Source organism: Corella eumyota, chromosome 3 (genome assembly GCF_963082875.1).
Source record: "Corella eumyota chromosome 3, kaCorEumy4.1, whole genome shotgun sequence".
In the NCBI taxonomy this organism is placed as follows: Eukaryota; Metazoa; Chordata; class Ascidiacea; order Phlebobranchia; family Corellidae; genus Corella; species Corella eumyota.
In genome coordinates, this window is record NC_137492.1 from 6,632,108 (window position 1) to 6,657,067 (window position 24,960).

A 24,960-nucleotide genomic window follows, 5' to 3' on the forward strand; every position below is an offset into this window, starting at 1 on the left:
CCTATACCTGAAATAACAAACATTTAAATCTATTTTTGTTTGTTCAAAAATTTTAAATATCTGGAACAAGCCAACCATGCTGCCTGTACAACAATATGTTTAGTACTACCACAAATTGTTTTTTGTTTTTGCCAATAATTTATATTATGGCATACAAACATACCTATAATAACACACTCAAATGACTTCAAAACCAAGGGTTGTATAATTTTATACAAAATGTTAACAGTTGATTTTAAATTTAAAAATGGTTGTTAGTACTTGCTGTCACAATAGTTTTAACCATGCCAACAAGTGTGAAAAATTGTTCATGTATTAAATTTTGGTTTCATGATAATTTAATACTAAAGATTTTTTCTATCTAATTTGATTGATATTTGTGTGCCATTGCAAAAATTTAGCGAAAAACTAGCGTACGTGTTGTGCGCTGTAATAGATCCTTGCTCGCGCAAAGAACAATCACGCAAGCGCGAGCAAATCCACACACACACGTTATGACCTACGGCGCGCCGATATTTCCTTTTACGCTTTTAGCCAGGGCAAGTCCATTTTTTTAATAGGTTGCACGCCCGCTAAATCAATACGCCCGTTTTTTTAATTCAGTGATAAAATGTGCAGACGAGTTCATTTTTTTACCATGCAAGAATTTCAAGCGCCTTTTTTGCCAACTTCTTAAAAACTTTTCATAGAAAACAGAACACCTCTGTAACGCCATTAATTTAAAACCCTTTATTAACTTTAATTCGAGCACTGAAATAACTTTATATTTTTCACATTAAAATATGGTTATGTAATTGCTGTTATTTTCTGTAGTCGTATATGGTTGTGTATAATATTACAACACAAAACTTTTCAGCATTTTCTGTTCAGTTCGGACAATTTGGTATGAACATTCAAAAAGTGTGATATTGATTTGTAAAATACCTAAATTCAAGGTGTAATATATAATATAACTTTAAAATAAGAGATTGTATTTACTGTAAAACAACACAATACTTCAACTGAAAAATAATCTACTAAGATGTTTACCAAAAATTCTGTATCTCTTGATTATTTTAACAGAGTTAGTTTACTAAAAAAAAAAAAATTTTAAACAAAGCTAACGGGCAACTTAAGATAACGACGAATCAATAATAAAAAAAACCGTGTTAACCTAAATACAAATACCAAAGGTAACTTTTTTATTTAAAATAAACAAAACCATAAGTCTTCCAACAAATCAACACAAACATCTATAAAATTAAAAAAATCTGATTGGTATTTAGCAAAAAACGCTTTGGTATTTTACTTGCAAAAATTGCTAAAACTGTTTTTTCCAAAAATTAATTTAAACAACTATAAAAAATTTAAAAATTAAACGTCATTTCTAAGTGCCAATTAAATGTATTACTTAAATGATATTTTTTTAAAAACTTGTTTTACACACTGACATAAATTACAAAATAAATAAAATTACCAGCAGACAGGCTGACAGAATATTTGATATTAACTAAATATAAAAATGCCCTACTGTTTACTCTATAACTTTTATGCAGTGTTTTTTATTTTTATTAAAACTGGTATATTTATGTGAAAGGTCTAAAAATATCCTTATCGCATTGCTAAACAGTTTGTCTGTTTGTCTGTCAGTCTGATATAAAACCGTATGTCGAAATCAGTAAATCACACGAGTAGATCGATTTATACTATTTTTCCAACAATCTTAGTTTTTAATGTTATAGCATAAAGTGCCAGTTAAATATTATTATCTAATAAAATAACGTAACTACGTTTATTTCATACATTATCTTGAAATAGCTCGAAATAATAGAAATATGGACTTACTATGGGTACAACCTACAACCTTACCTAGTCTACAGCTACATGCGCTAAAATTTTAAAAAGAGAAAGAAAGAAAAAACTTCTCTTTAGTTTTCTTTAAACAATTTGACAACGGTTCAGAGAGATAAACACAGTTCGTTGCTGTAAAGAATGCGCAAGGACTCACACACGCACTATGAGTGCGCGTTGGCACATGCGTTGTGACACACACAAGATAAAAATCAATACGGAACATAATGGCGTCACCGACTGTGCCCTTTTTCTTTCGACAACTTGAATAGCTCGGTCCCCCGCTGTTCGTTAATATTTATTATTAGCGGACACGACCATTTTACGAAATGTGAAACGAAATAGTGCGCTATTTTTATTGAACAAACAAAGCTGTATTTGCAACCCTTGCAACTAAATGGTGATACCCAGATTAAACAGATCACGAGTCGTGCCACATAAACCTTTTTCTTGTCGACTAAAACATATTTCAATAGCCACGTGGATTATTTAGACAATTTTTTTAATTGGGGTTCACTTTGTTTATTTTAAGGATTTGCCAAAAATATTTTAAAATATAACATGTGTCTGTTTGCATATTTTAACATAAATCGCAATAATAGCACGACAACCAATTTTATCATTACTAAAACTGTGCCCCATTCTTAACAGGTAATAATTTACCAAACTCAAAAACAAGGTACTTTTTAAAAGTGTTTTGTGTGTAAATTTAGTGAGAAGTGTAGTGGGCTTTGTTTAATGTTCAATGCCCCTTTTGTTGAAACTGTAGCTAAGAAGACACGTACACAACATTTTTTAAATCATTTTTTGGATATTTTTTGTTAAAAATAAACATAATGTCGTTAAAATACAAATACAATTATCCGACTTAATAAATATGTGACCTAGTTAAACAATATTAATCTAAAATGTGACACTAAGTTTTAAAACCTTATTTTTTATTGAAGTTATACTAAAAACCTAAAAAAACAATTTTTTGTTGTTGCTATATTATAAAATTGCGCAACCATCGCCTTTTTCTAAAAAATGTAAAACAGGAAAAAGAAAATTTGTACTTACAAAACAAAAAACAGTACTCATCGCAAAGTGTGTCGGAATATGTTTAATATGACCGGGGCCCAACTTAAAAAGGGTTGTTTTTTTATAAAGCAATATATGCCTTTTTACTAAGGTTTGATGAATACAAGAAGTGTACAAAGAATTAATGAACACAAATAATTTTATGCTACAACGACATACATGCACTCCCACGCCGTGCTATTTTATTATTGCCTTTTTCTTTTCTTATTTGTTGAAGCATAAAATGTCCTTGTCACAGAACCACAGCTCTTAGCAACAGCCTTTCTTTTGGTTTCTTTATTTTAAATTTTGTTCGCCTTAATACGCCTTTCGTTTGTTTGTTTGGTATCTTACAAAACGTGACAAACAAAGTATCTTACATAGTGCAACTTTTTGCATTTAGTTTTGGAGTTTACCAAAATACCTTTTTAATTGCATGGTCTGTTTTAAAACAAATAAGCAGAAAATTTAAAAAGGTTTAAACAAAAAATATCGTGATTGGTTTTGTTATTTTTTACCTGCAGTGTAATTTTATTGTTTAAAACGCAAACTAGTCGATTAGCAGGTATATAGTAGGCTATAACCTTTTTTATTGTTAAAAGTTTTTTGCTTGGTTATCCACTGTTGTCACGTTATGTCAACGCGACAGTTAAACTATTCCGTTTTGGGGATTTTTTTAGAAACCTCTGGCTTTGTACAAGCTTTTGAAGCGTCGTTGTGAAGCTTTATAATAAAAATATTTATTTTCCTACTGGAATAAGCCAGTATTTGTTAATAATGACGTCATAATAATACTTTTGCATAATTATGCCTAGGTAACAACAAGTTAACTGTTTGCCTAATATAAAAAATTCAGATATTTCTAAAAATAGACCGATAGCAAATTTACTCTCTATTACCAGCTACAGGTTGCAAATGGCAAGTCTGTAAATGAGGACAACACACGACTTTAAGGCCCGTTCACACGGCGGACGCAACGCAACGCAACGTAACGTAATGTAAGATTTTGCAACCATTTAAAACAAACAGAGTCGTTCACTCGTACGAAAGTTTGCTTAAGTTACGTAAGATTTCGTAAAGTTTTGTAGCTGAAGCGAAATTTACGCAAGATTTCGTAAGCGGTATACTTTTATTTGATATTTTGTATTTGGTAATCCCTAGAACTGGTAAAGTTACGTAACGCAACGCAGCGCAACGTTACCTTGTCGTGTGAACAGGCCTTTACAGGTAAATGATTAATAAGTTCAAATTAACTCACGTACACAGAAAGGTAGTGAAGAAAAAAAATGTCGTTTGTCGTTCGTTTCAAATATTGTTTTTCAGGAAACCCAGCGTATTCAAAACGCAAGTTTTGATAACAAAAATCAACGCGACATCATCATAATATTTTTACCGAATTGTTATCTTACTGTTGTATCCAACTCAGCAAAATTAGAGTTGGAGCCAATAATTGCATCAATGCGGAAGTTATTTAACATTTATAAAGAAAATGCCATTTTTGTTCTCCGATACGAAAACCACTATCGATAAAAGCTTCCACTAAAGAATTTCATAACCAAAACCTCAGTTTATCATGCTATGAAGTAAAAAAAAAACAAAGATAATCGTTGGCTACAAATTTTAATAACATAACGCTGGTTTTTAAACTGGACTTGCAAGGGGTTTTTCTATGCCTACAACTAAATGCTTCTAATCGAAGCTACATAAGAACATCATTTTTAGTGACGGACGTAGACATTTTGTCCAGCGGACTATGTTTGCATACTGAAAGCGGATTTCAAATATCGAAATCCTTACGAAATCAAATGCCTAAGTTGTGATTTTTTTTAAATTTTTCTAGCGTAAATTTTTTCTTATCAATTCGTCCTAGTGTAGCAATAGGATCTCCGAGTGTTACCCAAATTCGGTGAATTTAATACAGTTCAAAAAAAAATTAAACACAAATTAAATTATGTGGACAATAGGACAGATTTGTCAATAAGGGAAACACGTCTACTTTTATTTACTAATCCTACTATATATATATATATATATATATATACCAAGCTTGTACAAAGAGCAAATGCCTATTGCCACTTTAAAATTTAATTATTTGCAATAGCTCAAATTCGTAATACTCGCTGATTATCATCAATTTTGTGGCTGTATAAGCACTAGTTGTTTGTTACATTATTGTTTAAAAAAGGTATTTTGTTTTACTAGGTATTATGTTGTGTTTAACCGTTAAAAATAAACTGTATAAAAAAGCTGTAACTGTCACTTGATAATTTACAATATTTAGTTTAAAAGTAAGAAACTAACATACTTTAACTGAGCGTAAAAGTAATACAAAATCCTTATACCACAATTAAAATTGAAACCACCTATTTCGTTTTTTAAACATAAATAAAAATTATTTACATAGATATTTTCATCAGCGTTAAGTAAATTATAAATTAAACACGCTAACTAAATCATAAAAATATTTTTCTATACAACTTTTTTAAGATTAAAAATGTTTTTTTAAAGGCGATTACTTCGAAATGATTTTTTTAAGTTACAAGGTTCGAAATTTAAGCTGACAATATATTTTAGTGCCATCTAACTTCTTTTTATTAAGACACTAGTTTTAAAAAGAAAACAAACTATTTATTGTACATTCGAAGTTGTAAAAAAAGTTTAGCTCACATGGCATTGTGTAAAAAAATAGTTTACATAACGATATATTTGTTATAAGTTTTTTCCTTAAAATCAGTTATAAATTTTTTCCTTTACATCAACTAAATTTGGTGTGATAACACATTTACGTGGTCACACAAGATTCATACTATGTTGCTATTATATACTTAAAGCCAGCGTGTTGTGGGGGTAAGAACACTTGCTACACCACCATGAGTTCATAGGTTCAATCCCCACTGCTTTCATGCTGTAGCGCTCTTGAGTAATTCTTTATAAACGGTATAAACTCCTGCTAATGCTTTATAAACAGTATAAACTCCTCCCAACACTTAATCAGCAGCATAATTACAGGGCAATTACAATATATAGTATTCCAAACTGCTTAAGACAGCTCGAAACTGGGTCGGAGCAACTGATGTTACTCTATGTTTAGGTCACGCATTCGACCTTCCCGCAACGAGGATAAATATATACACAAAAACAAAAAAAAGATTAGTATAACTTTCTTAGATGCTGCTAAATATTAAGCAAATATATTCTACTTATGACACTCATTTATTTTTTAAATTAAACATTACACAACAAAAGCTTTAGTAGAACCAGGAAATTTATTTCATGTAGAACTTGCGAAACTCGAAAAGATTAAACAAAACAGCTGCAAAGGTGGCAGCATAGAATATTTGATTTTGAATATCATTAACTCTGCCACCGCTTCTATGCACAGGGAGCTTGTGTTCTTTCAACTAAAAACAGCAATTTGACTTAAAACCAATTATTTCAGTTGAAAGTTCAGGTATTATTTAATTTCTACTGAAAAATATAACAGTAAATACTTTAAATAATAAGTCAATAAGGCTATAGTTTATTCCTTATTTTATTGTAAGTTAGTACTTGTATTGCAACAATTTAATTAAAGAAGAAGTTACCATTTTCAAATGATGCTTTTGCTTTTCTGCTAACTTTGGCCATGCCCTCTCAAACTCTTCCCTACTCTGTGTTTGCCAAAAAGGTTTCAATGTCTGGATTTCATTGGACCTATTTCTGACATGTTGTACAACGGGCTAGTGAAAAAATATAAATGTTATTTAACTGCTTATTGATAAAAGTATTCACAATTAAACTTCAGTATTTTATTTAACCTTTAAAATTATTTATACAGTACTAACTCGGGTCTACATAAACAATGTTAAATAATTTTATCATAAAAGTACTGTTAATTGATATTTAATATATTCTTACCCGAAATATTCTAGACACCAACATCACATGTAAATGTTAAAAACTTCAAAGTAAACTTAAAATCTGCAAATAAAGTATCGAGCAATTTCAATTATTAATATCCCAAACTGCCAAAGCCAACTCGAAACTGGGTCAGGGTAAATAATGTTGCTTTTTTTCAGAGTGTAAAATTGTCCTTTCTACTTTGTATATAAATAAATATAAAGAAATGTTTGAATGTAACATGCTTTAAATAACACAATTCTATTTTTCATATATCTAAACTTTATTCTTAATGCAAAAAAAAAACTTCATGGCTCTAAGATAACAAATTTTATGTCAGAAGCAAAATATCTATGACAAATCAGTCATCTTCTAAAATACCAACCTATGAGACACAAAGTTGTCATAGTTGTTTTTTTCTGTATATATAATAGCTTTATCCTCGATGTGGAAAGGTCGAATGCGTGACCTAAACATAGAGTAACATCAGTTACTCCGACCCAGTCTCTAGTTGCATTTTAGCAGTTTGGGATATTATATAGATTATAATTGCCCAGTAATTGTGCTGCTGATTAAGTGCTGGCTCAGCAGGAGTTTATACTGTTTATAGCGCCTTACTTAATGGTACTACAGAATGAGAGCAGTGGGGATTAAACCAAGGACCTTACTTAATAAAGCCAAGTTTTTAAACCTATACACTGTGCCACCAATTGATAGATGGTTTATAAAATACCTACATTAGTTACATTTTAAGATTTCGGTATTCAACTCTTTAAAAACATTTCTTTATACACAGTGTTTTATACTTTCAAATTAAACCCTTATTATTTTATGGCCTTGGGTACCTATAAAGTATACTGAATCTAATGTATATCACATGGTTATTGAATGGTTTAAATGTTTATCAAATATATATTTAAATGGTAATTAAATGTTATATGTTTAGGTCGCGCATTCAACCTTCCCACATCAAGGATAAAAAAATATACAAAAAAAATATTTAAACCCTAACAACCCAACCCCTACACTTACCCATTTAGAATACACCTTATACATTCAATCCATTTGATAACCATTCGATTTACATTTTTTTCTGCATATTTTATCGGTACCGCCCCTTATTTTATGGCCTACACAATGCAGATTGTCTATTTTCACACAGACAATTTACTTAAAATTGTTGCCAAGTTAAGCCTTACAAGCTGTTAAGATCTAAATTTTTTTTTGACCTTTATTTTTTAAGGGTCCTACTAAAAACCGCCCGGTGGCGACTGAAGGCGACCGGAGGCGACTGGGGGCGACCGGTTACAAATGGGTGACATTAGGATACTATATGCCCATATTTAAAATATATAATTGGCGGGCGGTGTGTTTAAACTCATTTTAGTTAAAAGAACTGGCGACCGGTGCGTTTAAACTCATTTTTGGTTTAAGCAATTGGCGACCGGTGGGGTTTAATTGTCTTAAGTTAAAATAATTAGCGACCGGTGTGTTAACTCTTGAGTTAAACTATTAGGCGACTGGTGTGTTTTATCTTATTCTTTAGTTAAAATAATTGACGACCAGTGGGTTTAAACTCATCTTAAGTTAAAAGAATAAGCAACCGGTCCATTTAAACTCTTTTTGGTTTAAGCAATTGGCGAACGCTGGGATTTAACTCATCTTGGGTTAAAATAATTGACGACCGATGTGTTTTAACTCATTTTGAGTTAAAAAAATTGACGACTGATGAGTTTTATCGTATTCTTGAGCTTCCGGTCGCCAAATATTTTTTATAAATAAATAGATTTTTTGTCAATTCCGTGACAGGCTTAAACGTATTTTTCTTTCTTTTTTAATAATTACAATCCTTGCTTTTAACTAGTAAGTACTTTTTTTAAATGAAAGGTTTCAATTGATGGGGTTAAGTTGTGAATTATTTAAATTAAAGTGTTTAAATTAAATTTCATGGTGCCGTAATTGTAAAACTAAATTAAAACACAACAATTTTAAAATTTTTAAATCAATAAAATAAGGATACTTAAAAAATGTAATTTGAAAATAAAACCTTCATTAAACGCTAGAATGTAAATTTTTCAAACTACTTTTCTTATTTTTAAAAAAGTTTTTTTTATTTATTCATATGTGTGTTTTTTTTTTAATTTGACCTTAGCCTGCAGTCCGATTCATTGATTATTGATCCTAGGCGTGGAAAAAAGATTAAATAAGTTTTTATTGATTTAATATTTCTTTTTGTCAAATGCAATTGTACACTTGCAAGCAAATAACAATTTTTTTCAGTAAGCAAAAAAAAGAATTGTTTAAATTAGAATTCAGTATTTATTTTAAATTGTAACGGTTTATTCAATTATTTAGTTTTAAAACATTTAACATAATGAAAAATGTATTTTTGTGTATAGTGGTTGTAGCGGCTTATAGTAATGAACAACAAATTACAGGTAAAAAATAATTAAGCCTAATTTAATTGTAATATTAAATATCGTACATTGTTTTTAGAGCTTCAAAACATCTAAAAAAATAATAATAAGTTGATATTAAATTGCTTTAAATGGTGCTTAAACTTACCTACCGAGAATGTAACAAACGATAGAATAATTCATTTTAGTTCAATTAGTTTAAACACGTTTTAGTTTAGGTAGTCAAATATATCTGCACTAAGCACGTTTATGCGATTTGTTTTTTTATTGCAATTTAACCTGTTCTTTATACTCCAAGTTTATACAAAATTACTTTTGTACAGGCACGGCTATTAATACAACCCCAACTCAACATAAACAATCACTTTTACGTGACTTGTTTGGCGATAAGGAAGGATATAACAAATACATCAGACCTGTACGCCACCAAGACGATCAACTGGTTATTTATTTCCAGATGTTACTGAGGCAATTGTTGGACGTGGATGAGAAAAATCAAGTGATGAATACAAACGTTTGGCTAACCCATGTGCGTTATTTTACAATCCTATATAATTAGAAAATCAGTAACAGTAAAGGGTTAGCTGTTCCCAATATAACTTTCTCAGCTAAGTAAGCAGCAGCTTAAGTTAATATTTCAAAATAAGGTTGAAATTTGTTTGTTAATTAAATGTCTATACAACTCATTATTAATTTATGATTTAAATTTTCAACTTTCGTAAACCAAAAGATTTTTGTGAAACTAAAAAAATTTAAATAAGCACCAAACACGTTTGGTGGAAAGCTTTTGTAAACCGACTGCCTTAAAAATACCTTTTTAAATTAATTTTATTAACATTTTTTACATAACTGTAATTTTTAAGTTTATGTTATATAGAAATACTTTATCTGTTATAAAACCAAATTTTTTTTCTTAAATGTGACTAACCACCATTGATAAAATTTAAAAAAATTGTTTATTCGTAATAATCTTTTAATTACTCCTAAATATTTTTTTAGAAATGGAATGATTACAGATTAACGTGGCACCCCATAAAATACGGTAATATAACCTTTCTAAAAGTTCCGTCAGAATGGATATGGCGACCTGATATAGTTCTTATGAAAAAGTAAGTTTTATGTTTTTATTTAGAAAAGAAACCTATTCGTTAACCATATATATTTTCGCTTTATAATTTAGATGAAAAGGTTTAAAAGGGCTAAGTTTTTTTATTAAAATATATATTTTTCCATACAATTACAGCACAGACGGCAACTATACCGTGAAGCACATGGTCCGAGCAAGGATTGATTATCATGGAAATGTATTCTGGCAACCGCCTGCTATATTTAAAAGTCCATGCAATATTGACGTCACTTATTTCCCCTTTGATGTGCAAAACTGCACCATGAAATTTGGTTGGTATTAGCAATAGTCTAACAAATATGTAAAATAAATTAATCACGTCAAAGAGTAATATATATTTGTTACGCTGCTTGTTATAAAATAGTAACAAAAACACACATTTTTATTTGCCGCGGATGTACAAAACTAAAATAATACTAGTTTTTTTGTTTTTTAGAGAAAATCACATTATTTATGTTATTTATTTTAAAAAAATATATAGAGAATTTCTTTATAACAAAATTTCTAAAATTAAGCGAATTTTGTTACAGCATCATGGACTTACGATGAACTGCAAGTTAAACTATTACCAATACAAAAAGAGGTAAGGCTGATCTAGCATGTCTTAACGTTAAGTCGTTGTAATGGTAATGTAAAAATTACTTAATATTAATGCCGTCACAGGTTGACACATCACAAATGTTGCCCAACGGAGAGTGGGAAATTGTCGACGTACACGTAGAACACAATTACGAGCATGACGAAAACAGGCAGTATGTTATTTTTCAGATTTAAAGATGTCTTGTTTCCAAATTGAACTGCTTTACAAACACCACAAATATTATCTTTTAGATTAAAAGACGCCAACATTGCTAGACGAAAACCGAAATCTGTTCAAGTTATGTTTTCGGAACATGGTGTCAGTTACAACTTTATAATAAGAAGGTTACCTTTGTTTTATAGTGTATTTCTGATAACACCTTGCTTGGGAATCTCCTTTTTAACAGGTCTGATTTTTCAGTTATTTTGTTACCTTTTGTTTAAAAACTTCTATATATCTGGAGTAATCTTTAGTTAAACTTATCTTTTAGTTACACTTATATTGTTGTTGACGTAAATATTCATTAAAATTTGTTCAATAAAAAGTTAAAATAAAAAGTTCTAGTTAACTTTTTTATTTTTTAATAAAATCATTTAAACTGTGATACTAAGCAAACATTCCAAACCACTAATGTCTTATTTGTTGTATTTTAATAAATGCCAGAATTTGAGAGTTATTAAATGCCAGAATTAAAAAAAATATTTAAATTATATATAGTTTGCAGCCCTCGAACGAACTCAGTATGAAAAAGGGCTTTGCAAAATTTCTTATAACTTTTACAATTCTTTAAACAATCCTGGAGTAATCTAATTCATATATACCGTAAACATATATTCCTAACCCCAACGCTATATTTACCAAGTTATAATAATTTCATAATTACCATAATTAATATATATTGCTCTTTTTACGGTTCGCGCATCTTGTTACTTCTAAGGTCCCAAATGTTTTAAAGAACCGTAAACTTATAATTTGTTGTGTAATACCTTTTGAATGCAGTTTGTAAATATTATTGTTGTTATATTTTCACAGGTTTGGTTTTCTATCTTCCAACCGATTCACAAGAAAAAATCACTCTCTGCATTTCAGTATTGCTCGCTCACACTTTCTACCTTCTCGTTATTACCGAGATTATTCCTTCGAGTTCCGCCGCAATACCGTTAATAGGGGAATACTTACTTTTTACAATGATCTTTATCACAACTTCGATCATTCTTACGACTGTTGTGATAAACGTACATTACCGATCCGAAGCAACCCACAGGTAATCTTTAGACTTTGCTATTTGTATTTTTTTGTATTGTAAAAAATTATATTAATAAACGCAGAACCAAAACGCCTGGTTGATGGTGTTCATTGTTTACAATATTCTTTGAAAATTAAATTGCAAGTACCACAGATATTTTTTAGAAGTTTTGAAGGCATTTTGTGATTCAGTGCCGACCACACTATAACGTGCTATATATATACATCACTTACAAAATTGCAAAACTCTTTAATATAGCACTTTAAGACTTGTTAAACATATTAGTCATATGGTAAACGCATTTATACGATTTTTGCCTTTTTATTGATCAACAGACCACTTCCTAATTGTCTTCGATATTTTCTACTTACCGCCTCTCCACGATTCTTATTGTTACGAAAATTTTCTAGTAACATTCAATGGGATCTGCCTATGACAGACTTGAAATCTTCTACACTTCGATCTCGGATCGAAGAATGTTGTGATGATAAACAGCATAAACACAGGTAAGATTTTTGTTTAAAATATTTGCAATAACCGATGTTACATTCGTTCTGTCATGTTAATAAAATATAGACAACATAATAATACCATTTCAAAAACATGGTATGTATTTATATTCTTATACAATAAAACCTTAAAACAATGTAAGTTGTGCAAATTATTTTTTAAAACTTTGTTTTATAACCTTTAAGCAACTTAAATGTTTGTACAAATATAACCCCCAAGTTTAGATAAAATATTAACCAATCGTACGCATACTTACTTTTACTAAATTCTAAACTATTTTAACAAACGTAAAAAAATAAAATTCGCAAAGCAAATATGTTTTTAACGTGTAATACTTTTAGTATAAAGAAGGTCAGCCCTCATCTTATATCAGCTACCGAAAGTATTAAATTTTTACTGAAAAAAATTAAAAAGGAGATTCAGCGAAAAAGAGTAAGTTTTATTTTTATATTTTAAACTTTATGTACGAACAAACTGTTTTAATTTAACTAATTTAGATATTAACACTCTGTTTACTGTTATTTATATAGCCTAATCAATACTAGTGAAAAAAATATGTTAAAATTGTAGCGATGTTTAATTAAAAACTATTTTTGTATCTTTAAAAGAAAAAAAAATTATTAAAATTTTTCTTTAAAAATATTTTTGTTTTATATTTAACATTAAATGAAGTCCTTAATACAATTACTGTTTAAAGGAGGTAGAGGAATGGAAATATGTTGCGATGGTGATGGATAGAATATTTTTAATTTTTTTTATGATTATATCGTTGACTGGTACAATCGTTTTATTTTGGCCGGCTTGGACAAATTACTCAAAACATGATATTGAAAAATAAATAACCATTTTGTTTATTTTAATGTTAGCAAATTGTTGTATTATAACGTTATATGTGTTTATGTAAAATTAAGTTAAAATGTAGCTTTTTATTATTAATTTTAAAAAATGCAAAAAATTAATTTTACATGCTATAAGATTTAACTTTTATATTTGTAAAATTATCAAATATGAAGATAAAAAAAAATTTACTTAAGGTTAACAAATGTTTTTTTTTGTTAGTATTGGACTTTTATTATATATGGTTTTATGTGTAATAAAAAAAAAAAAGGGTACGCTAAAAAAACAAATACACCCACTGAAAAAAAGGTTAAGCTGCTACTTTATTTTTTAAATTTTTCTTGTATGTTTACTAAGTTTTATTGTTAATGTATAATTTTTACAAAAAAACGGTATTTTTATAAAAAATGTTTTTACATTTCGTAAGCTTTTCTTAAATTAGTAACCAAATAAATAATACGAAACCCTAAAAATTTTTATGCTGTACGGATTTTTTATTAGTTGAAGTTAACGAATTTATTACTTATGCAACGTATAGGCTACGTCATTAGCGAACGAAAGCTTCACAAAAAACAAACACATATTTTTTAAATATAATTTTTTTTTTATTGTTACATTTAGCTGTTAGCAAATAATCATTTTACGGTTCGAAATCTTAAATTTCGAAACATATTGTTATCATCATTATTATTGTTTGTATTATTCAGTGTTGCCTCACTAACTTATTTTTAAGAATTAGGTCACGCAATGTTATACAGCTTAGGTTTGTTTATTAATGTTGGAAAATCACTAGGCTATTTAATAAATAACTACATATTTATTAAATCTTATGCCCATACAAATTATCAAATGTACGTTTACTTGTTTGAGGCATCATCGTTACTAAAGTTTATACCGAAGCAATTAATGCTATAAAGCACTTCAAGTTGGAAAGAAAATTTTAGAAAACTGTAATAACGTAATATTAAAAAATATTTAAATATTATAAAACTGAAAGTTTCCTTATAAATATAAAATTATTCGTATTTTACACCTCTTTACAAAGAAAAAACTTTTTTACAATTTATCATTTACTATTTACTGCAAATCTGATCACACAATTTAAACTTTTACAAATAAAAATGCAGCAAACAAACTTCGTTGCCTTCATGCTAACTTTTTGTTTGTTTTTTTTTTTTAATAAATTTTCCTTAATAATTTTAATTTATATTCAATAATATTCACAGTATTCAGTAGTTACAATACAGTGTTATTCTAGTAAAAACGGTATAAAAAAGCTAGCTACATACAACTAAATATGAAAAATGGTATAATGGATACATTAGCTAAAATGTTATTGTAAAAATATATAAAAAACTTAAAAAAGGCATTGCAAGTAGTGTACATAAACATTTAAAAACTATCCAAGCTAAAATAACATTTACTCTTTCCATGAATTGGTTGAGTATTTTTTTGATGCAAATCCCTTGACAAAGGTGCACTACCATTGGATTTTGCTGACTTTGGCCTAAAATTGGTAGATCTGTTTTGTTTTTCTTCCTGCCACTTGGTTATGGTAGAGTCATAAGAAACACCAAGAGATTTCATAAGAGCAAGATGCTGCACAGGAAAACGCTGACGCAGCAATGTTTCTTCCAACTTTGTTGGGCTAGGGGTACGTGTGTTAGTCTTAGTCGGGGTGTTTGATTTAATTAAAATGTATCTAAATTTAGTTTAAAAAAAATTAAAAATGCTTAACAGAATAAAAACCTAGGTTAAATAACAATAATGTTTACAGAAAAACAGAAGAAATTTAGGGTTTAATTAGAAAACATTAGTGATTACTGTTTTTAAGTCTACTTCACAAAAAAACTTGCTTAGTTTTTCCTGGTATAGAGCAGCTAGACCTAGGTCTACTACACAAACTATCCTTAACAGATTTTGAGCTGAAGGACTTATGGGTGGATGGTATGTAGGAACTACATGCTGTGTTGGGTCTGCTAATTAAACTGGCTTGATTGTGAACTTGGGAACTCTCATCTTTAAAGTTGCTACGCAAAGTAAACCTAAAAAAATACCATAATAAAAATTACAAGACTCTTTAATATAAAAGATCATTTTTTCAGTAAACTGTTTTTAATCTTTTAAATTACATTATCTTTTTTTAAAGCATTTACTCAATATTGACACATTCGTGTACTGTAAATAAAATCCTTTTGATTACGAAATACCAACCAAACCTGTATTTGCTGGGTAATTCATTTATTTCATCATCCTCAATCATTAACTTAGAATCTAGGGTTACACCTAGTTGCTGGGGCCCGTCTACTTCACTAGGAGGTCCTCCAGGTGGGGGTTCTGCTTCTATTGTTGAAAGTGGCAACAACGGGTGTGTAGGGGAGTTTAAATGTGGTTGACATGAGTAGTTATGATTACCCGTGAGTAGTGAAGAGTTAAGAAGGTTGTTGGCAAGAATTTTGTTATCTTCGAATAACATTCGAGTTTTAGGATATAATAATTCCTAAAAAATAGTAAAAAGTAAAATTTCAAATACATAAATAAATGTTGGCCTTTATTATGTAAATAAATAAAAAAAAACTTATTATAATAATACTAAAATCCAAATTAAAATTTAAAACTTTACAGATATATATATATATGTACCGGATTGTGTGATAAAATTTTATATTTTTTTTCAATTTGTAACTTCTCTCGTTTTAAAGAGGCAGAACTTTGCCTTTTTTCCCTCTGACATTTCATTAACTGATACCTTTGAAGCATTCTTTCCTATGTACATTTCATTAAAAAAACTAAAATAGAATAAAACTAAACATAATTAAAGACATAAAACAAATGTTAATTTCACAATTATGACTTTTAAACATTTTCAATCATAGAAAGAAACAAAACCATTTTTCAGTTTAAATAAATTTCTTAAAAGTTTAACCTGCCAACATTCATCAAATTGAAGTCCATCTTTTTTGTAAATAGCTTGCAAGTCGTATTCCATAAAGTCAGGATTTTCAGTTGAGTAATCTTTTAAGTAACTTAAATCAATGTTGTCACTGAAAAAAAAAAAGTTCTATCATGAAATGTTTTATTAAAATAATATGCAAGATAACTTAGTTCATTGAATGTAAACTGAAATTTTAAGATACTACGCAAGTTTATATATAAATAAAATTAGAAACTGGGCAAATATAATGAAAAAAAGGCAACCTTTTTAAGGACTTGGATTTCTTTTTTGTAGATTTTCTTCTTTCCATATTAATTATTAACTGTCAAGGTTACTATTGCTAGGACTTATATATATATCTAAAAACAATTTTATACAATACTTTTTATTTCAAAAAATCCTTAATTTTCCAAAATACAAGTGTAGTTTTAAAATCAAAATTCTAATAAAACTTAACTTTTAAACTTTAAAAAAATACTTCGTTGAATTAAACTAGTTTAAATCTTTTCACCTGGATAATTTTTCTAAACTGAAGAATTTAATTAATTTTAAAGCTTTACTTTTTTAAAGCATAATAAAGCCCCTTTGTATTGTAAACTTAATTTGATTGATCAAATGTATGTTTTCATTGCTGCTACAATAAAAATCGATACAAAACATTTCTGTTTTTCTTTGAAAACCTAAGAAAGAAAGTACTTGTCTACACAAGCAAAACATTAAACCTACATTGTTCAAGTGGGCGAATAAAAGAGTGCCAACTCCATTGTTTTTGCACACTAAAAAAGCATGAGTGGTACTCAATCAAACTCAATTTGAAATTTGATCAAAAACTTCACATTCCCTTTTTTAAAATTTTTACTGAGACTAATTTTTGGTCAAAAGAAAGTAAGTATTAAAAGCCAAATGCTTCACAACTTGCTTAGATTTTCCTGATTTTTTTTAAATTAAGATACGTGTGTTTTTAAAATTAATTCACTTCTTACATCTTAATATTTTTTTTATGTTATACTGTTTCTAAGCAGTTTAATATTTTAAGAAACAAAACCATTTTTAAACAGAACAAACTACATATTCTAAATATTTATGTTGTAGGATTTCCAAAGTTTTTTTGTATAAATAAGAATGACTTAACAACAGTTACAAATTTATAACAAAAAAAGGCATATTTTTTATCTCACTATCCCTTTTTTACAATAATACAGGCCATAAGAGTATATCCAATAGACAAACTAAATTAGGTTTTATATAAAGGGGTATAAAATTTTTAACCGCGCTGCCCGTAATTCAGAATTTAAAAAAAAAAAAATTTTAAAAGAACAAAAAAATCACAAATAGTTAAAATTCTGATATATGTAAAAATGAAGCAAATTATTTGCAAAGAAAAGAGAGGTCGGTAAAACTCTTTGTTATTGAAGTGTGATGTTATGTTTGTTAGTTTGTATTTAAACTCTTGTAAGTTAAGAATGTTGTTGCTGAGTATTAAAAACAGAGCATTCAATTTTTTATATAAATAAATTGTTTTTTTGCTTAATCTGTTTTTTAAAACAAACATTTGCACTTAATATAAAATGAAACGAAATCTTTAAAAACATTTAATTAATATCAAAAAAACAAGTTTGAGGGCAGCAAGGTTTAGTTGTAGTAGTCAGAACACTTGCTACACTCATGTAGTCATGGGTTTGATCTCCACAGCTATCGTGCTGTAACACAGTTCTTGGGTGAGGTGCTTTAAACAGTATAAACTCCTGATAAGCCAGCACTTAATCAGCAGCTTAAATATTAAAAAAATTCTAATAACCCCAAATTTAAAAAACAAGTTTAAGCATTTGATATACTTATATAAATTGAGAGGTGAAATAAGTCAATGCGTGTTAGCAAATTAGTAACAATACCATTATAAATTAATATTAAAAATTTTCATATATAAAAGTTGAATAGAGTTTATGAAAATTTATCCAAAATAAGCAATAATACTTTTATAGTAAATACTGATAGCGGAGTGTAATGATTTAAACACTTGACTTAACTTAAAAAATCCTGTGTTCACCGCCTTCTTTCTACTGTTATTCTTTCTACTATCGAAGCTCCAAAAAGTTCACTTTCAGTGGCACTATTTTTAGGCCATAAACCAATTAACGGAACTTTTACGATCCAAAACCAAATTCCTATCTGCAGGACAGAGAAGTGATTCAATAGTATTAAGAAATAATATTGAAAATGGTCAAAAGGCAATTTGAAACTAGTTTTAAAAATTAAGAAGCCTACAAAAAAATTTCGGTTAAACTTAAGTTTTTTATGTAAGAAAAATCAACTTATATACCAATGGCTATACAACGGTTGTATAAACGTTTCTCATACACAAACTAACAAAAAATAAGTTCAGCTTTTTAGCCTTTTTTAGTTTAGGAAACTTTAAGATAGTCAAGGTAGTTACTACCTACTAATCTAAGCTGCTAAGTGACTTGTTATTAAATTTTACTTTTGGCAGCTTGGACAATGAGGATAAAATAATTTCCGAAAAAAGCAAAATTCGTTATAGTTTGTTTACATGTTATGGTTCACTATTTTTTTTGTGTATATCTTTATCCTCAATGTGGAAAATTCTTATGCGCGACCTAAACATATAGTAACTACACCCTGACCCAGTTTCGAGTTGCCTGTGGCAGTTTCGGATATTATAGATATAATTGCCCGATTATTGAACTGCTAATTAGGTGCTGACTCAGGAGCGTACCGTTCATTGTGCCTTACTTTTGGGTGCTTCAGCATGAGATCACTGGGAATCGAATCCAGGACCTTGTGTATGGTAGGAAAATGTTCTGACTAAAGTATATATACTACACTACGCTGCCAAATATAAAAAAACATGAACAAGCACAGTTAATGACTATTTTGTCATGGCAAAAAAAAAACAAACAAAAATACGACACATTTTAAAAAAAAATTTATGCCAAAAATTGTAAAAACGATTTTAATTTTTAGGCCACGCTTAAACTTATGTTAGAGGTTTTCTAATAAGAAAAAATTGTATAGTTGCCTTTTTCTGAGATTTAAATTTGTTGTAAATTTTAGCGACGTTAATGTTATTGTTCTAACGTTTAAGTATTTAAGACTTCGAACAATGTTAGTTGGACCATAGGTGTTTTTTGTTTTGTATTTTTGTGTTCAGGCAAAAAAACAAGAAACCTATTTTCTCAAAGATATGAATTTTTTTGTTAAATAAAATTTTGACTTTCTGCATCAATAACAACCAATAAACAATTTTTAAAAACTATTTTGACACATTAATCCTGCTATTTTTTTACAAGTTTTATAACAATAATCGTGCCATTTTTATTACACGTTATATCTTTGTTATTTTTGTGACACAATTGTGTCATTTTTAAAAATTGACATAAAATGCTGTTACACAATTATGTCATTTTACTGTGCCGAAAAATGCCACAAGCCTTGTTGGTTTACACAGCTCAATTTTTTAGGGACATTCCCAAATAAGCGAAGTGTAGGTTTACAACGTTCTGGTCAGCTGGTTTAACGATGGACAGCTTTAACTCCGTAAGTGGATTATTAGTTTGTATCTCGGGGTCAATTTTACTGAGATGGTCTGTATCTTATGGATCTTACTCAGGTCAGTAGACATTCGGACAATACTATCTTGTAAATAATTACGTTTGTTAAATTATGGGATCTCTATTAGTTTCGCACGCCCTACATAAACAGGGTGTGTAACCGAAATACGGCACATGTAATTAAACAAAGAGGTTGCAAAAATTAAACCCTTACCCTAACCCTCACATATTCAGTTTACCCATTAACACATCTGACTCGTAAAGCGGACTAAGTTATACTCATTAAAACATATTTCAACTAATTTTTAATGTCTGGTTGAACAATTGCCATACTTAGGTTATAACGCCTTGTTAAATTCGGGCATGCGAAAGTAATAGAGATCCAAATTATGTATACACCACCTACTAACAGACTAAATATGCTAGAAAATAGCATCAATTTATCACAAAATTGTTAACATGAGCTATGTTTTTCATAGGTAATTAAAACTATACAAATTCTGTAAAACCTATATCAATATGTAAAGGCAGCTAACTTTAGATCTTGATATTTAAAAAAGGCAATTTCAACTGAAACTTATCGGCTTATATTTATGGTTTATGTGTAAATTAAAAAAAGTTTTCAGTTAATTAAAGGGAATGCCAGACACTTTAAACTGTGGACACCTACAACCTAAGCTAATAGATTTTTTTTACGGCCTCCAACTCGCCTTTTTGAAAAAAATTACCGGGTCGAGGTGTTAAGGTTGGGGTGTTTACCGGGGTGTTAAGGTGGGAGTGTGTTTAAAATTACCGGGTTGAGGTATTAAGGTTGGAGAGAAGAAAGTTAATGTTTTAGTATTAGCCATCTTATAAAACGGTTTCATGTTTTTTGTGTAGGTAAAAATATGCCTCCATTATTTGGTGATTTTGAGGCGCAAAGGCATTGGCAGGAAATAACATATAATCTTCCAGCTAAAGATTGGTATACCAATTCTTCAGTTAACAATCTTCAATATTGGGGACTTGATTATCCACCATTAACTGCATATCACAGCTGGTTATGTGGTTATGTGTAAGTTATTGTAATTTTTTAAATTTTAGACTATTATTCTAATTTATATGCATACATTTTTTTATACAGAGACACAAGCTTTTACCTCTGGAAATTAATGAAATTACTGTATGTGAATAGGTTTTGATAAACTGACAATAAAGCAATGTTTTTTTTTAGGGCAAACTTTTTTAATCCAGAATGGATTTCCCTTATTACATCCCGAGGTATTGAATCTATGAATCATAAACTTTTTATGAGATATACAGTTCTTATTGCAGATCTGATCATCTTCTACCCAGCTATTGCTTTACTGGGTTATTTCAAAATAAAATCAACTTCTAATCAACCATGTAAAACAAATTTTTTTCCGGATATGGTTATGATTTTATTATATCCCGGAATCATTTTAATAGACTATGGACATTTTCAATATAACAACGTTAGTCTAGGTTTTATGATTTGGGCTGTATTAGCATTCGATCAAAATATGAATGTTTTTGGCTCTATAGCATTTTGTTTGTCTTTAAACTATAAGCAAATGGAACTCTATCATGCCCTGCCTATATTTTTTTATTTACTTGGAAAATGTTTACAAAAGCCTAAGCTCAAATGGTAAGTAATTGCTTTTTATACATACCTTTAAAGCTTTCTAATTTTTTTTCTAATATCTCTTAGGTTGTTAAAATTAATATTTATTTTGACAGTGTTTTAAACCTAGCTAAGATTGGGATAACAGTTATCATTTCATTTGGAATAATTTGGTATCCTTATTTGGACTCAATTGATTTATTCAGTCAAGTTTTAAGTCGGCTATTTCCAGTAAACCGCGGGTTATTTGAGGACAAAGTAGCAAATGTTTGGTGTTCATTGTCACCAGTAAGTTTTTTTGATATGTCAGGTATCTTGGTTTTGTTTTTTATTTTAATAAACAAATAGCCTATGAAATTATCTTTATAATTTTTTTGTTAATATTTGTTTAAAAAATAGTTGATAGTAGTTGTTTTTTTATTTAAAAAGCTTTTGCCATTAAACCTTGTTGCAATATGGTGAGCATTTCATTTTAAAATAATAAAAAAATTGTATGTTTGTTAAGGTAATTAAATTAAAAGATATATGGGATCAGCAATCAATGTTTAAAATATGTGCAATAACAACATTACTATTATCCTTGCCTTCCTGTCTACATGTGCTAGCTAAACCGACATCTAGAAACCTAAAACTGTCATTGGTAACTATTCCTAAATTTATGTAAGAAAAAAAAGTGTATTAATCTAAAAACAAAAAATAAATCGTTTGGTTGAGAACATATAAATTTAAATAAAATAAAAGCAAAGCTTTATCGCTTGTATGTAATATTTAGGTTAATGTGTCACTGATTTTTTTCCTGTTTTCGTTTCAAGTTCACGAAAAATCCATTCTTATTGCTGCTCTGTAAGTTTTTACTAAAAAAAGGTTAAAATTTTTTTTCTTATAAATATATCTTTTAAATTACTATAACTGTCAACTTTTAATGATTTCAGTTCAGGTTGTCTTCTATATTCTATTGTGCCCCCTTTGTTCGTGTCTTGGTTCCTACATGTTACAATATTTAGCATGAGCCCACTACTGCGCAAAGATGGTCTTATATTACAACAACTTGTCTTAACGACTATGTATTTAATCATATCACATAAACACCATGGCTACAGTAAAAAATCATTTCAAAATGCCTTAAGATCTATTGGTGTTCTAAACCTAAAAAGTCAGACCTGTTCAATTTTGATATTTCTGATAAGAAATTTGGTAAGCTTTAGTTAAAAATTTTTTGCATTATCTTTGGTAGCGGTATTTATTGTTCATTTAAACTAAACGTGTCACGATAAAAAATATTATTAGTAAAAGACATGTTTAAAAAATATAGCATAACAATTTAAAATTGAATAACGATTTGTTAATATATTTTATTGTTTTATAGTTTTTGATGTCAACTTTAATATTTTACATCCTAATTATACTGCCGGATTTTTACCAGCCACCCAAAAAATATCCTGATCTTGTACCTGTTATGATTTCAACTTTATCATGCGTTTTATTTTTAAGTTTTAGCGGCTTGTTTCATATTTTACAGTTTGTCGAAACTTTAGATAAGGGATTATAGGCAAAACCATGAATAAATGTTATGTTTAACTGGAGTAGCAATAAGTTATACCAACATACTTGCATTTTTGATATTTTAAACACATGCTTTATTGTATATATTTGCAATCTTTAATAAAAATTATTGGTGTGTTCACTTTTGAAAATTAATAAACGATCAAATAGTGTAAAATGTTTGTCGTCAGTGGGCGGTAGAACCGGCGGCGTGGTGTAGAGGTTAGAATCTTTTTTACACTACATGAGGTCCTGGGTTTGATCCCCAGTGATCTTATGCTGTAGCGCCCCTGAGCAGGGCGCTATAAACGGTATTAACTCTTACTGAGCCGGCAGCTAATCAGCAGCTTAATTATCAGGCAAATATAGTTTCTATAATATCTCAAACTGCCACAAGCAAATCAAGACTGGGTTGTCAGGGTAACTGATGTTACTTTATGTATAGGTCGCGCATTTCCGACCTTTTTACATCAAGCATAACGATATATACAAAAAAACTTTGTGTAACTTGTAACCAAAATACTACACGTTCGGTTATGTGTTGTAGCCGATATGTTATTAGACTACGGGCCAATAGGCTTGGGATTCGAGCAAAAACAATATCGTATTATTTGGGGCCGGCGTTTACAGAAAGCCCAAACACATAACAAGAAGACATCAACTAATAAAAATATGGCATAAAAACATACCATCTTACGTTACCAAAATGTTGTATACCGGCCATGCAATCGAATTAAAGGCAAAAAAAATTGTATTCGAGCCGCAACAATGCCACGTTATTTATCTTTGGGAACAGCGTTTACAAGCTGCGTAAATACAAATTCGTATATTTAAGACATTTTTGGTACTTACGTACTTTATCTAACGGAAACACATCAATGTTACGAAAATTACGAGATCCGTTTATGATTTTTAAAGTTAACTTAAAAGTTAAATTTTAACGAAAAAGTCAACTTCGTTAATTAACGATTAACGCATTAACGGTTTGGTGCCCACCTTTGGGTATACGGCTTACAGGCCGAACAATTACAAGTTTGCGACACAACGATGTCACATTTATGGATAGTTTAAAACACGTTTAAGAAGATTTAAACATTAAAATATTAAATTCTTGGTATTGGTGCAAAAATAAATTATCAATTTTATGTTTATTGGATTCAAAAACATTTTTGTTTCTAAAAAACAAATCTATTATTGCGATACTTTTTTTTTGTTTTCGATAGTTTTATAAATTAAACGAAGCGAGTTTCAACACGTTAAAACGCTCGCATTTAAATAACCTTTTAAGTCGTCCAAATTAATTATATAACCAGCGTCAGTCTGTAAGAGAAAACGTTGAGAAACTAGCCAAACAAAACCGGATTTTAAATACCCAAGCCGACTAGTCTTGGCTTGGCGAATTCCCGGTAAAAGCAAACGGTTAAATGCGCTGTATTTGTTTACGCAACGCGATAGACGGGGATTTAATTTTTGCCCTTTTTTCGTATGGTGACTCGTATAACGACCACGTGATCGCAGTTTTAGTTATGTTCTTTTCGGCGCGAAACCAAACTATTCTCGTTCTCTCGTTTGGTTGGCCCGGTTTGTTTGTCGTTCAGCTAAACGCGGGAAGGGTAGCGCATGCTGCCCTGCTTTACTGTGTGCCTTTTAAAAGTCGAAATATTATTTATTATAGTCCGGACGTGTGTAGTTGGGGCAGAGTAAATGTAAGAAGTTTTAGCTGGAAATACTTTTATAGGGAATCTAAAGAATAACTAGAAACTTGTTTCATAGATATCTAAAAAAAGTCAACACGAAACAAATAAC

General features: G+C 29.3%; 4 protein-coding genes across 8 annotated transcripts; 2 read left to right on the top strand and 2 right to left on the bottom strand.

The window, feature by feature from the left end:
• Positions 1-6,081: 6,081 nt before the first annotated feature.
• LOC145745731 (uncharacterized) lies at positions 6,082-6,952 on the bottom strand. Its single transcript, XM_082563882.1, has 3 exons — positions 6,787-6,952; positions 6,474-6,608; positions 6,082-6,290 (listed from the first exon to the last, which is right to left on the bottom strand). The coding sequence occupies exons 1-3, from the start codon at positions 6,808-6,810 to the stop codon at positions 6,156-6,158; spliced, it is 294 nt and encodes a 97-aa protein (XP_082420008.1). The 5' UTR covers positions 6,811-6,952; the 3' UTR covers positions 6,082-6,155.
• Positions 6,953-9,142: 2,190 nt separating this feature from the next.
• On the top strand, positions 9,143-13,485 carry LOC145745890 (neuronal acetylcholine receptor subunit beta-3-like). Its single transcript, XM_082564070.1, has 11 exons — positions 9,143-9,206; positions 9,509-9,714; positions 10,185-10,294; positions 10,429-10,583; positions 10,842-10,894; positions 10,975-11,063; positions 11,143-11,297; positions 11,924-12,155; positions 12,473-12,643; positions 12,989-13,079; positions 13,345-13,485. Exons 1-11 carry the CDS (start codon positions 9,143-9,145, stop codon positions 13,483-13,485), a joined length of 1,467 nt encoding a protein of 488 aa, XP_082420196.1.
• A 755-nt stretch (positions 13,486-14,240) lies between these two features.
• LOC145745166 (uncharacterized) lies at positions 14,241-18,757 on the bottom strand. 3 transcript variants are annotated; one of them, XM_082563170.1, is made up of 7 exons: positions 18,740-18,757; positions 16,683-18,588; positions 16,411-16,528; positions 16,128-16,250; positions 15,704-15,984; positions 15,341-15,529; positions 14,241-15,186 (listed from the first exon to the last, which is right to left on the bottom strand). In XM_082563170.1, exons 2-7 carry the CDS (start codon positions 16,727-16,729, stop codon positions 14,877-14,879), a joined length of 1,068 nt encoding a protein of 355 aa, XP_082419296.1. In that variant the 5' UTR covers positions 16,730-18,588; positions 18,740-18,757; the 3' UTR covers positions 14,241-14,876. The 3 variants fall into 3 exon arrangements, with proteins under 3 accessions (XP_082419296.1, XP_082419295.1, XP_082419297.1); XM_082563169.1 differs by lacking the exon at positions 18,740-18,757 and having other exon boundaries at positions 16,683-18,675; XM_082563171.1 differs by lacking the exons at positions 16,683-18,588; positions 18,740-18,757 and having other exon boundaries at positions 16,128-16,273.
• Positions 18,758-19,916: 1,159 nt separating this feature from the next.
• On the top strand, positions 19,917-23,299 carry LOC145745268 (dolichyl pyrophosphate Man9GlcNAc2 alpha-1,3-glucosyltransferase-like). Of its 3 annotated transcripts, none has more exons than XM_082563286.1 (8): positions 19,917-20,047; positions 20,868-21,042; positions 21,202-21,636; positions 21,729-21,900; positions 22,118-22,252; positions 22,385-22,455; positions 22,545-22,806; positions 22,979-23,299. In XM_082563286.1, exons 1-8 carry the CDS (start codon positions 19,957-19,959, stop codon positions 23,159-23,161), a joined length of 1,524 nt encoding a protein of 507 aa, XP_082419412.1. In that variant the 5' UTR covers positions 19,917-19,956; the 3' UTR covers positions 23,162-23,299. The 3 variants fall into 3 exon arrangements, with proteins under 3 accessions (XP_082419412.1, XP_082419413.1, XP_082419414.1); XM_082563287.1 differs by lacking the exon at positions 19,917-20,047 and adding an exon at positions 20,435-20,467; XM_082563288.1 differs by lacking the exon at positions 19,917-20,047 and adding an exon at positions 20,724-20,733.
• Positions 23,300-24,960: the final 1,661 nt, after the last annotated feature.